General features: G+C 45.8%; 2 protein-coding genes across 2 annotated transcripts; one reads left to right on the forward strand and one right to left on the reverse strand.

Annotated features, from left to right (window-relative positions):
• Nucleotides 1–32: 32 nt before the first annotated feature.
• Nucleotides 33–5,344, reverse strand: tinf2 (TERF1 (TRF1)-interacting nuclear factor 2). Its single transcript, XM_080518806.1, has 10 exons — nucleotides 5,096–5,344; nucleotides 4,195–4,397; nucleotides 4,015–4,113; nucleotides 3,419–3,514; nucleotides 3,189–3,299; nucleotides 2,445–2,568; nucleotides 899–1,445; nucleotides 493–545; nucleotides 322–401; nucleotides 33–193 (listed from the first exon to the last, which is right to left on the reverse strand). The coding sequence occupies exons 1-10, from the start codon at nucleotides 5,121–5,123 to the stop codon at nucleotides 74–76; spliced, it is 1,461 nt and encodes a 486-aa protein (XP_080374932.1). The 5' UTR covers nucleotides 5,124–5,344; the 3' UTR covers nucleotides 33–73.
• A 919-nt stretch (nucleotides 5,345–6,263) lies between these two features.
• Nucleotides 6,264–8,205, forward strand: cideb (cell death inducing DFFA like effector b; the record flags this gene model as incomplete). The annotated part of the gene is made up of 5 exons (XM_080519209.1): nucleotides 6,264–6,289; nucleotides 6,461–6,575; nucleotides 7,436–7,594; nucleotides 7,677–7,861; nucleotides 8,064–8,205. The coding sequence occupies 5 exons, from the start codon at nucleotides 6,264–6,266 to the stop codon at nucleotides 8,203–8,205; spliced, it is 627 nt and encodes a 208-aa protein (XP_080375335.1).
• Nucleotides 8,206–10,573: the final 2,368 nt, after the last annotated feature.

Below are 10,573 nucleotides of genomic sequence, written 5' to 3' on the forward strand. Positions count from 1 at the left end.
CTTTTACACTGACGTGAGATGAATTAAAAAAAAAGGTTTGAAGGCCTTTAGGTGAGACTTCAGGTGTGTCTGATCACCTGTGCTTGCCGCCGGCCGACAGGAAGCTGCAGCGGCCGGCGCCGGGCTTCCAGAACTCCCTCAGAGTGGGAACGTAGGTGCCGTGCTTCGTCTTGTAGTAGCGCTTGGTGAACAGCTGGGGGAGACACAGTCGATTAGTGGAACAGCCCAAAGATTCCCACACACACTGCCTCTGGTGGGATTCGAACCCCCACCCCCCCTCCCCGAGTCCCTGATGGGTTGAATAGAGTCTTGAACACATACCCTGCCTTTGAAGTTCTTTGTCGCCTCGTCTTCGGAATCGGCTACGTAGTCGTCTCCGTCGCCTGAAACTGAAAGCACCTCTACACACACACACACACATACACACAATTCACGTCAATGGGTTCATGTTTTCACGTCGCCACCTGGTTTCCATCCCCCACAATGCTTCACCTGCAGTAATCCGCTGCTGAGGGGCCGAGCTGCTCGGTGACAGAGGCAGATTTCTGTCGAAGCAAAAACATCAGTGACACACTTTAGTATATTATATATAAAAAAAATAAAAAAATCTCAAAAAGCAGGAAACTCAAATTGTGGAAAAAGTCATTTGTAACGTCACGCAGGAAATAGTGAATGAAACCAGCCACCGTGAACCAGGTGATTTTATTGCACTTTTTAAAGGTTTCAAATCTCTACAAGCAACAAACCAACATCCTCTCGTACACAAACTTTCTTTACCCGTGAATTTTTTTTACCACAATAAAAGCCTAACTTATCCGAGACCAGTCAACAGGACTTTAACAGGACGCCACTCGTTAAACGTTAAACCGACCAGCCACGATATTCACGTCTCTCTTACTCTTTATCATCCAGGCCCGGAAACTCCCATTCGGACGTCGGGCCGCCGCTTCTGTGTTTACGTCTCGGCGCCTTGACCGGCGGCGGCGTCCTCCGCCGTTCCCGCCGCCGAGACGCCGCCTCCGCTCGGCCGCCGACGGCGAGCGCCGACAGCCTCCTGACCACGACCCTGGGCTGGTTGCTGAGGCACGAGGCGACGGCGGCGCTGAGGGAGGCGTTAAAGGTCGCCGGGCTTTCTTTGTCCTCGCCGTCTCGCCGCCGTGCGCTCTTCCTCTTGGACGCGCCGACGCCGTCCTCCCCCTCCTCCTCCCCCTCCTCACTGGGCTCCGCCTCTCGCTCCTCGGGATGCTTTCGCTTCGTCCCGCCGCCGCCGCGGCGCTCGTTCTCCTTCAGCGTCCTCATGATGGGGACGTCTTCGTTGGCGATGAGGCCGAAGACGGGCGCGATCGGCGCTTTGCTCTGGTCCGCCGGCGAGTTCCTGACCCGTCCGGACGGCGGCAGAGACAAGGACGCCAGGATGGAGTCGCCCATGTTGGGAGGCAGCGACGCTAAAACGAGGAAACAGGAACACGGGTCATCGGAACCGTCGTCTACAAAATAAAAGGAGCCTACGACGGTCTGCAGGCTGGAGCCCCGTGTGCGATTCTTCTTCATTGTTTTAAATGAATGAAATAAATAATAAAATGAAAATGAATGAATGAAACATAAATGAAAAGAGCGATTAGAGTCGCTAGTGGAAGTGGTAACAGAGATCGTACTAATCCTTTATTTAGACGACTAAAAACACTGAAATTTAAGGATTGAGTGGAGTAGAACCTTCTAAAAAAAAACATGTTTAAAGCTCATCTGGAAAATTTACTGAACAAATTGCAAAACAGAGAAAAAGTAGATACGAACTGAGGTTTTTTATAAAACCCAGGTTTCAATCGGCCGTAATGGAAAAATGCTTCTCAGTCGAAGGAGTCGGTCTGATTGTAAAACTAAAACTTCATAGTCCATTGATGTGTTTAAGAAACTTGTTAAATTGTCAATGTTACAGAAATACGACACTGCGGAGGAGCAGATCAACCTTATTTATGTATTTTGTTCAAGGTTCAAGGTGTTTTATTTGTCATTTCAACAGTAAAAGCCCGGTTTCACAGTGTGATGAAATTCTTACTTTGCCGTCTACCCTGGTGTCCACATACATAAATAAATAAGTATATACACAAGAAGTAGAATAAAAATAAAATTATAATAAATAACAGAGCAGTGCAAAATATTAGTAATTTGTGTTTGAGGTCTTGGAAAAAAACGCTGCATGCGACGGCTCAAATCAACTGGAAAGTAAAGGATCTTGTATTGATAAGTTCAGACATTATAAGTTTGACTCCTTTCTGCTCCTTTTCATTCATATTAAATGCTGTTGTTGCATCGTTTAAATGAATGAAATAAATAATAAAATGACTTTTTTTTTGTTGTTGTTTTTTTTACATGTATTCACGTGAAAAAGCAAAAATTTTTGTCGGTGAAAACTTTATGAAAATAAATCAATCAATAAATCTCACCTGCCGCCTCCAGGTGACCCAGGCAGGCCTGGTGCTGCAGGACGAGCTCCAGCAGCTGAGGCTGAGTGGCGGCCTGCGCACACTCCTCCAGGACGGCGGGGGCGTCGCTGAGCCACGACACCGTCTGAAAGCAAAGCCGGAGCAAATCATGCCTGTTGGCCAGGCCACTCAATTGGAAGTTGCCCCCCCCCAATCATACGGTCGTTGGATTAAAGAAGTCCTAAATAATCGAAAATTGGAAAAACTCCGGTTCTCGTTAAACGTTCCAGAGGTCGTGGAGTCCCTTTCTCTTGATTTATACCCAGATCCTGATGAGGAATCATCTCTTCTATTTATTTATATGTTTATTTTATTGATTTATTTATTTATTCTCAATCGTTAATGTCTGTGTTTTTTTGTTTAATACTTTTTATTTATCTTTGTTTTTATAGACATAGAAAACAAACGGCGAAAAGCCATACAAAAGGGGGGAATCACACTTTTCAGTCAGTCAAAACAGGATTATCTTCTTTTCTCATTCTAAACAAGGTTCATTCCCTCCATTTGTGTGTTCAGTCACCTGCTTTGATTCTCAGGTGAAAACTCATTTTTTAATCTGATTATTACTTCAGAAATGTACCGTTCTCTTTGTAATGGATTGGAAAAATGTCAATAAAAAGTTGGAATAACCGGAGCAAATCAAACACGGGGGGGGAAATCTCCACCCGCCACGAGGAATCGAACCCACAACCCCCCTGTGGTTACCTGAGCCAGGTTGGGAACCGGAAGCAGCTGATCCAGCCGGAGCAGGAACTCCCACAGCAGCTTCTCCAGCTCGCGGTCGAACTGCGCGCCGTACTCCTCCGGGAAGTCGTCCTGTCGTGGAGGACGACCCCGGCCGTTACAGACCCCCCCGATGACCGTTACAGACCCCCCCCCCCCCCCCCGATTCAACACTCTGACCCCATTCCCTTCAGCTTGCGACGGCGACTGACCTTGAAGAAGCGCTCCCTCTCCGCCGGCTCCGTTAGCAACGTGTGAACCAAAGCGTGGAAGTGTTCCACCGTGCGCGAGATCTTTACGTCCTTCTTCTGAAAGAAAAACACGTGGATGACAAGAGGAGCGTGTATTTGTGTGATGACGATGGTGTTATGTTTCTTTTTGTGTAATCGGTCCCATTATATGAGTGACGCTCAATCTGCAGAGCGTGGAGACCGAGTTTAAATATCGAAATGTCGCGTATTTCTGTTGTCATTTGCCATGATCATCATCAATAATCAACAACTTTTTACTTTTCGAATATATATTTTCAGACGGCAATTAATGTGTAAGCGGCTATAAATGTAGGTCGATATAAAAAATAAAAGGGAGCAGTATAATTGTAAAAATGTATTCGAATGCCTCATTTCAGTCATTACTTTTACAAATGATTATTTTAAATCTTTGACTTCAAGTGGCCGTTTTAAAGTCCTGGATGTTATTGTGACACATTTGTATTATTTCTTCTCCTGCAGATGTGAAAAAAAAAAATCAATCCAGCCATTGTGACGCTGGATTATCTTTAAATGAGACGTTTTGATGTGTGATTTACCGCGGCGGCGGCCGAAGGAGCGGCGGGAACACGGATCCTCTCCAGATGTGGCTGAATCACCTTCACATCTGGCTGCACGGAGCACAACTCCAGGATTAACTGAAGTCGACAGGACAAATTAAAACGTGGCAAAGAAACAAAGGAGATAACTCTTTTTCTTTTTCTTTTGTTTAAACCCACCCGGGCTCTGAGGCCCAGGGCCAGCTTGGCCTGGTGTCTGCTGGTCAGGAGCCCCGGCACCGTCTCGCAGGCCGACGTGACGAACTCCTCCACCACGCCGTACTGCGTCACGTCCCGCCGCTGCAGCACCTTCCACAGGGCCGCCGACACCAGACGCACCGGGGGGGCCAGCAGCTGCAGGGCGGCGAAGGGAAGGTTGACGTCTGCGCAGGAAACAAAAGACACGTTGTTTTTTTATAATCCTCAAGAGGCTGATAGCAGATGTTTAATGACAGTTTCACAACGACAAAAACACATTTTTTTGTTAAATTTGAGAGATAATTATGTATTTTCCCACGAGACTTCAGTCTAAGTGGTAAAATTGTGTCATAATATTTAAAATATACCTTTTTCTTTGCTGTGGTGCAGAATATGTGACGTCTATATTTTCTATGAAACCTATATTCAGTGAAATGTCCAGAGAAACTTCTCCTATAGCTTTTACAGTGGCATGTTACAGTTATATAGCATCGTGCAGGATTTTCATGATCAACTGTTGCTCTGTCACTTTTTCTTTGTGTGGAAATCGAGACTTCCCTTTTCTAGATTTCAAGTTTAGTGAATAAGTCAATGAGAACTATATCTTTTCTCTTTTTTTGTATTTCCCAGTGACAGCCAGAGGGCCACATGTGGCTTTATGATGTCCAGCTCTGGTCTAAAAAAGATGCATGATAACAAAAACAAATAAGAATAAATGTTGCTTCATTTCTCTCCATGTTCTCAAACTTCACTCACATCCTGCAGCACGAATACAGTTCATCCACAATATGCATGTTACTATCGCCATGTCACTGATTAAATACACGTGCAAACGCAATTAATGCATAAATTCCAGGTCATTATGCAAAGAGGGGAGCTTTACCATTGTCTTTTGGTTTTCTTGAGGCCATTGCGCCGTGTTGTTTTCAGAAGCTCCCGTTAGCTTAGCAACTTCTGACAGACTGCTCCAGCTGTCAGACCCAATCCGCCAGCGAGAAGGAAAACTTGCAAAACCGCCGGGATTATTTCTGGCTAAATCCTTAGACTACGCATCGGGTGATCTTTTGTGAAGCATCGGCTGTAATTTTCTTGTTTTTCCGCCGAAAAGAAAACTTTAGCGCATCCTCCCGCCTTCGCTGTGGCGGGAGGTGACAATCGAATTTACTCACCTGCATGTGCCGGATTATCGGTGCTTAAAGGGGAAAGACCGCGAATAACCAGAGGCGCGAGAAGCACCGTCCGACGGGTGCGCTCGGGTGATTTAAAGAAGCGCACCGAAGCGTCACTTTGCCTCTCGGATGTGACGTAATAACAATAAGCGAAGACGTAAACGTGAACGTCAGGGTGCTTTTTAAAATTAAAGTTAAAAAGTTTTCGTTATAAAATCAGAATTACATCAAAACAAACACAGTGTGATAATATATAACAAATGTAAGATAAAAAACTGTCTGCAAACAATCCAATTGAATTTAAATATGCTTTATTAACAGTAATTTCAGCCCTAAATGATGAAATTCATTATTACAAATTATTTACCTGTTTATATTTCAAAGTTTCTAATCACTATCAACAGAATGGCAACAGAAATATTGCTATGTTTAAACCAAAACAGCTTAAAAAGTTTCCAAATACTCCTTATCCAGACATTACCGTATCTATGCCTTGACAGGAAAACGTGTTTAGAGGTTTTCATCGTTGTAATGTTAAATTATTTTTATAACTGACAAAAGTGTAATTGTCAGTTATAAATCATTACAGTAAACAATTGTATTCAGTTATGGCCTGTGAATCACTCTCGTACATACACTGAGACAGTGGATTACCATAAGACATAATAAATCAAAAGTGATAAGAGAAAGAAAATGATCTGGTTTGAGTCGACAGACACGCCGACAGCATGAACTTTGTTCCAATCCTGGTGATTATTGAGATAGAGGACAGAACAGGGCAAAGTTCAGCTGCTGGGTCAAAACACAAGCCGTATACACACAGAATCTGAGTTTGTTGTGCTGAAACATACGAAGAAGAAGAAGAAGAAGGAATTAGCAAGCATGGATACCACATCTACATTCCTCAAGTAAGTGGCGAATCACTTTTCGCATGTTGGTTTTGTATTCATTTCTGCTGCGTCAAAGTTTTTTTTATGGGCACATTGTACTAGATGTAATAGGAAAATCAAGTTGATTCAGGTCACTCTTCCTCCTACGTAAGCCAGAATTCTTATTTTCTCTTTGGGTTTTGCCATCAGAAGCGTCACGAAGCGAGTGTGGTCCCCGACTCAACGGCCTTTCAGAGTGTGTAACCACAGCAGGGAGAGCAGGAAGGGCCTCACAGCCGGGACCCTGGAGGAGCTGAAGGAGAAGGTTGGAACGCCGTTCGGATCACAGCCAAACATTTTACAACAACCTGTAAACAGAATGATAACGATAAGTCAGAAGTATTGAAAATAATAATAAGATATTGTTGAAATCTTTAGGGATCAACAGACAAAAGTAAGTCATCTTTCAACCTAAGTTGTTTTCTCTGGTGCTGCAGGCCTCGTGAAGCTCTCTGGTGCCTCCCAGTTGCAAATCCCTGCTGTGACTAATTATGCGTAGAAATGAAAACAACAGAAACTAGATGATCTGCATTTCCCACGGCAAATGCATGATGGTGTGAATGCTGCTGACAAACTGTAATGCTTGTGAAAAGCAACGTTTTGTGACTCACAGCACGTTTTTAGCTGAAAGTTTGACCGAGCTGTCGGGCTTCAAAGTTGAAGGAGTTTCCATTTTCCTCTCCATTCACTTCCATGTAAAATTTAATGTGGAAAAGTTGAAATATTTTAAAAAAAGTTGACGAGATTTGATACAGCTGGAACACAGCCGGAAAGTGCCGAAAAAGCTGCACGATTTGGTATTTGAATGGTGACGAACGGGTGAAGATTGCCAGAGTTTTAGCGATTCGAAAAACGTACAGAATAAACAGAAACAGAATCTCAAGAGTGTGAATGCCTTGCATTGTTTTCCCTTGAAATGTTGTGGTGTCAACACGGTCTTGATTGATGTATTTATTCTAGTTATACTCCGATAGGGAAGAGAGAGCCCCAATCAAATCTCACCGTGTGCACTTTCTATTAACTCACCGACATTCAGATTCTGATGTGACGCTGAACAGGAAGTAACAGGAAGTGCTGTATGCGGTTCAGTCGAGCGCAAACCGAGGCCTTGTTGTCGTCCGTCAGGCCTGCCAGGCTCTGCTGCTCACCCTGTCGGCAGTCTCTCTGTCTCTGGTGTGCGAGGAGGACGGCACCGAGGTCGACTCCGACGAATTCCTCACCACCCTACCGGACAACACCGTGCTCATGGTCCTGAGACCCGGCCAGATGTGGAAGCCTCTGCCGGTATCACCACTACCACACACATCGTGACCCTCCACATCCTTGACATTGTGTTCTGTCTGTAAGACCCTCCCAATCTCTCCAGGGGGCACTCGTGCTTAGATCCAAAGACACGCCTCGGACCGGGAAAGACATCGCCCGGGTGACCTTCGACCTTTACAAGATGAGCCCGAGGGACATGTTCGGCTCCCTGAGCGTGAAGGCCACATTCCAGGGCCTGTACTCCATCAGCGCCGACTTTCAGTGTCTCGGACCCAAAAAAGTCCTAAGGTACCCCCAGAAAGTCCACGATGCACGAGGCTTTAGCTCTGATTCATTGGAGGGTACCTTGGCTGGCAGAGCAAATAGCTGTAACCCCACAAACATAAAGAATATGGCATTTTTAAGTGCTTTTTTTTGTTTTTTCTGAAATATAGCAGTAAAAATGATGCGCTTCTCCACTTGAAATGTTTTCCCGGCTGTGTTCGCACAGAGAAGCGCTGCGTGTGGCGTCCGCGCTCCTGCAGGCTGCCGGACACCTCCTGATCAGCTCCGCCTCCATGATCCGCCGCGTCATCGAAGGCGTCGAGCTGTGGCAGCCGCAGAGGAACGAGTACACCGCCACCTGGAACTGAAGCAGCCCCGTCACCACTGTTGTTTTGTTTTATTTTAAGTGTTAACATTTAACCCCTCATAAACCTCGAAATAAACCAATGGTTTGTGTCAACAGCCCTCAATTGGTTGTTGGTTTATCTGGATTTAGAGCCCAGAAGATGATCCCGACCTCTCCTCACTTGGCAGAACAAAGTACCCTGTTTAATTTGAATATAAATTAATAATGTATTTAAAACCGAAGGTATCCAGAATATGATCCAGACCTAGCAGATCTAGATTAAATCATTCCTTTTGCTTGTTATGTTAATCTGCCAAATTTAATCAAGATTCGTCGACAGGTTTCTGAAGTGACAAACAGCAAATTAAATATAAATGTAGGTTTTCTGGTTCAAGTGCAATATTATGCTTGTGAGATGTGCACAAAGAAAATGTTCCAATAAAAGTAGCTGCTGTTTATCAACTCTGGATCGCAGTGATTTACTCCATCATTAGCGTCAAAGCCACACCATGAGGGTGAATTTATGAAAACATGCACGCTGAAAGGCATAATTGTGTTTCACACCAAGTCGTGTTTGAGTGTTTTCCTGCAAACAATCACCACAAGAGTCGTGGTTATTTGAAACGTCTTTATTTGCACAACAATAGAAGACACTGTAAACTTGTCACGACGCAATGGAAACGAACGGCTGCATTTTAAATTTCCAAACAAACAAGACCAAACTCTGAAAACGCCACAATCCAGGAACCATCCACTCCAACCACGGGGTGCTTTGCAGACACGCTCAGGTACATTCCTGCCGATTCTTGATCTGGGCCACCGTCCGTCCGTGCTGATTGGCGGTCATCCAACGGGGCTTCGAGGTCTTGACGTAGTAGCGCATTTCGCAGAACCACTGCACCAGAAATTTGCGGGGGATGCCGATGGCGTCGGCCAGCTCGGTGTAGTCCTCCGCCGTTGGATACTGGCACTGCAAGAAGGCCGCCCGCATCATTGACAGCTGATTGCCCGGCTTCGTGTCGTCGTGGATCCGGGGAGCCGCTGCGATATCAAGACCAGCGTTCGCGGTCACCGTCTCTCCTTCCAACGGAGCCGCTGCTTTTATTTTCTTTTTCGGGGGGGTGCTGGTTTCCGATGTTCTGCAAAGGTTCATACGTTTCATCAGCTCCGGGAGACGGTCAGCCAGCCACGACGTGTCAGAGGTTTGATCCCTAAGCTGGACAACCAACGGGTCTTTGCCGATGGCGGCCCTCGTCTTTTTGCTTCTGGTTTGAAGTCGCTTCTCGCCTTTCTTCACTCTCCGCTTCCTGACCTTGTCGGTCGCCTTCCCCATTTTCCGCTTCTTCGCACCGCCGCCTTTTGATTTGTCTTCATTCCCACTGGACTTTTTCTCCCCTCTCTTCTTCCTCATCCTTTTGGTCGCAACGCCGTCCCCTTCCCCTTCCCCTTCCCCTTCCCCTTTCCCTTCCCCTTCCCCTTCCCCCTCCTCCTTCCTTTCCCTCTTCCCAGTTGGCATCAACATCTGCCGGACGTTGTGGATGTCTTCGCATTCCCAGCTGATGCCGTAGTGGAGCCTCTGCGCCATGAACCACACCTTCACCTGGTCTGGGTGCACGGAGCAGCGCTGGGCCAGGGCGGCCGTCTCGTCGCCCGTCAGGTACGGGAATCTGTCGAAGGCCTCCCGCATCTCCGCCGTGCCGACCACCTGCTGGTCGATCTGCCTGGAGTGCACCCACATCAACCTCCTCTGCTCCGTGACGATGGGGAGAACCACCATGCTGCTCTGGTGCATCCTGGTGCCGGCGAGGTTAGATTCAGCTGAAGATGGAGTCTTGGTTTGTTTTTGTTTTTTTTGTTTGTCTGTTTGAGCCAGCCAAGCGGCGATCTGTTTGTGGTGAAGGCTCCTGAAAGAGCAGAGAAAACGTTTTTTTATTATTAACAATGTTTGGGATAAAACCATCCTGTTACGGTGCGTTCACATGTGACAGTTAGCGCATACATGTATACTGTATTATATGTAAACAAGGGCAAGGCGACTTGTCAAACAGAAGGTTACACTGCGATGTGAGATGTTAATATTTGCTGATCGTAAAGACAAATATCAGACCAGCATAAACCACCTCAGAGCAGCATGAACCGGCATAGACCAAAATAAGTCCAGTTCAGTACAACACCATCTTAAATCAACAGAGACCAGCATAAATGAGCATAGATACGCATTAGACCAGTATCACAAGCATAGCAGCTCAGCCTAACTAGAATAAGGGTTAGGGTTAGTAGGGTTAACAAACCAAAATAGAACAGAATAAACCAAAATAGAACAGAATAAACCAGTACAGAATGGAATAAATCAAAATAGAACAGAATAAACCAAAACAGAACAGAATAAA

This window comes from Blennius ocellaris, assembly GCF_963422515.1.
Source record: "Blennius ocellaris genome assembly, chromosome: 23".
Taxonomy (NCBI): domain Eukaryota; kingdom Metazoa; phylum Chordata; class Actinopteri; order Blenniiformes; family Blenniidae; genus Blennius; species Blennius ocellaris.

Bases quoted from the DNA above. Each gene is read 5' to 3' on its own strand.
- tinf2 (XM_080518806.1), bottom strand. From the start codon at position 5,123: ATGGCCTCAAGAAAACCAAAAGACAATG. The intron at 4,398-5,095 runs GTAAAGCTCCCC...TTTCCTGCGCAG, and splicing joins AAGAAAACCAAAAGACAATG to ACGTCAACCTTCCCTTCGCC. The intron at 2,569-3,188 runs GTAACCACAGGG...CTTTGCTTTCAG, and splicing joins CGGTTCCCAACCTGGCTCAG to ACGGTGTCGTGGCTCAGCGA.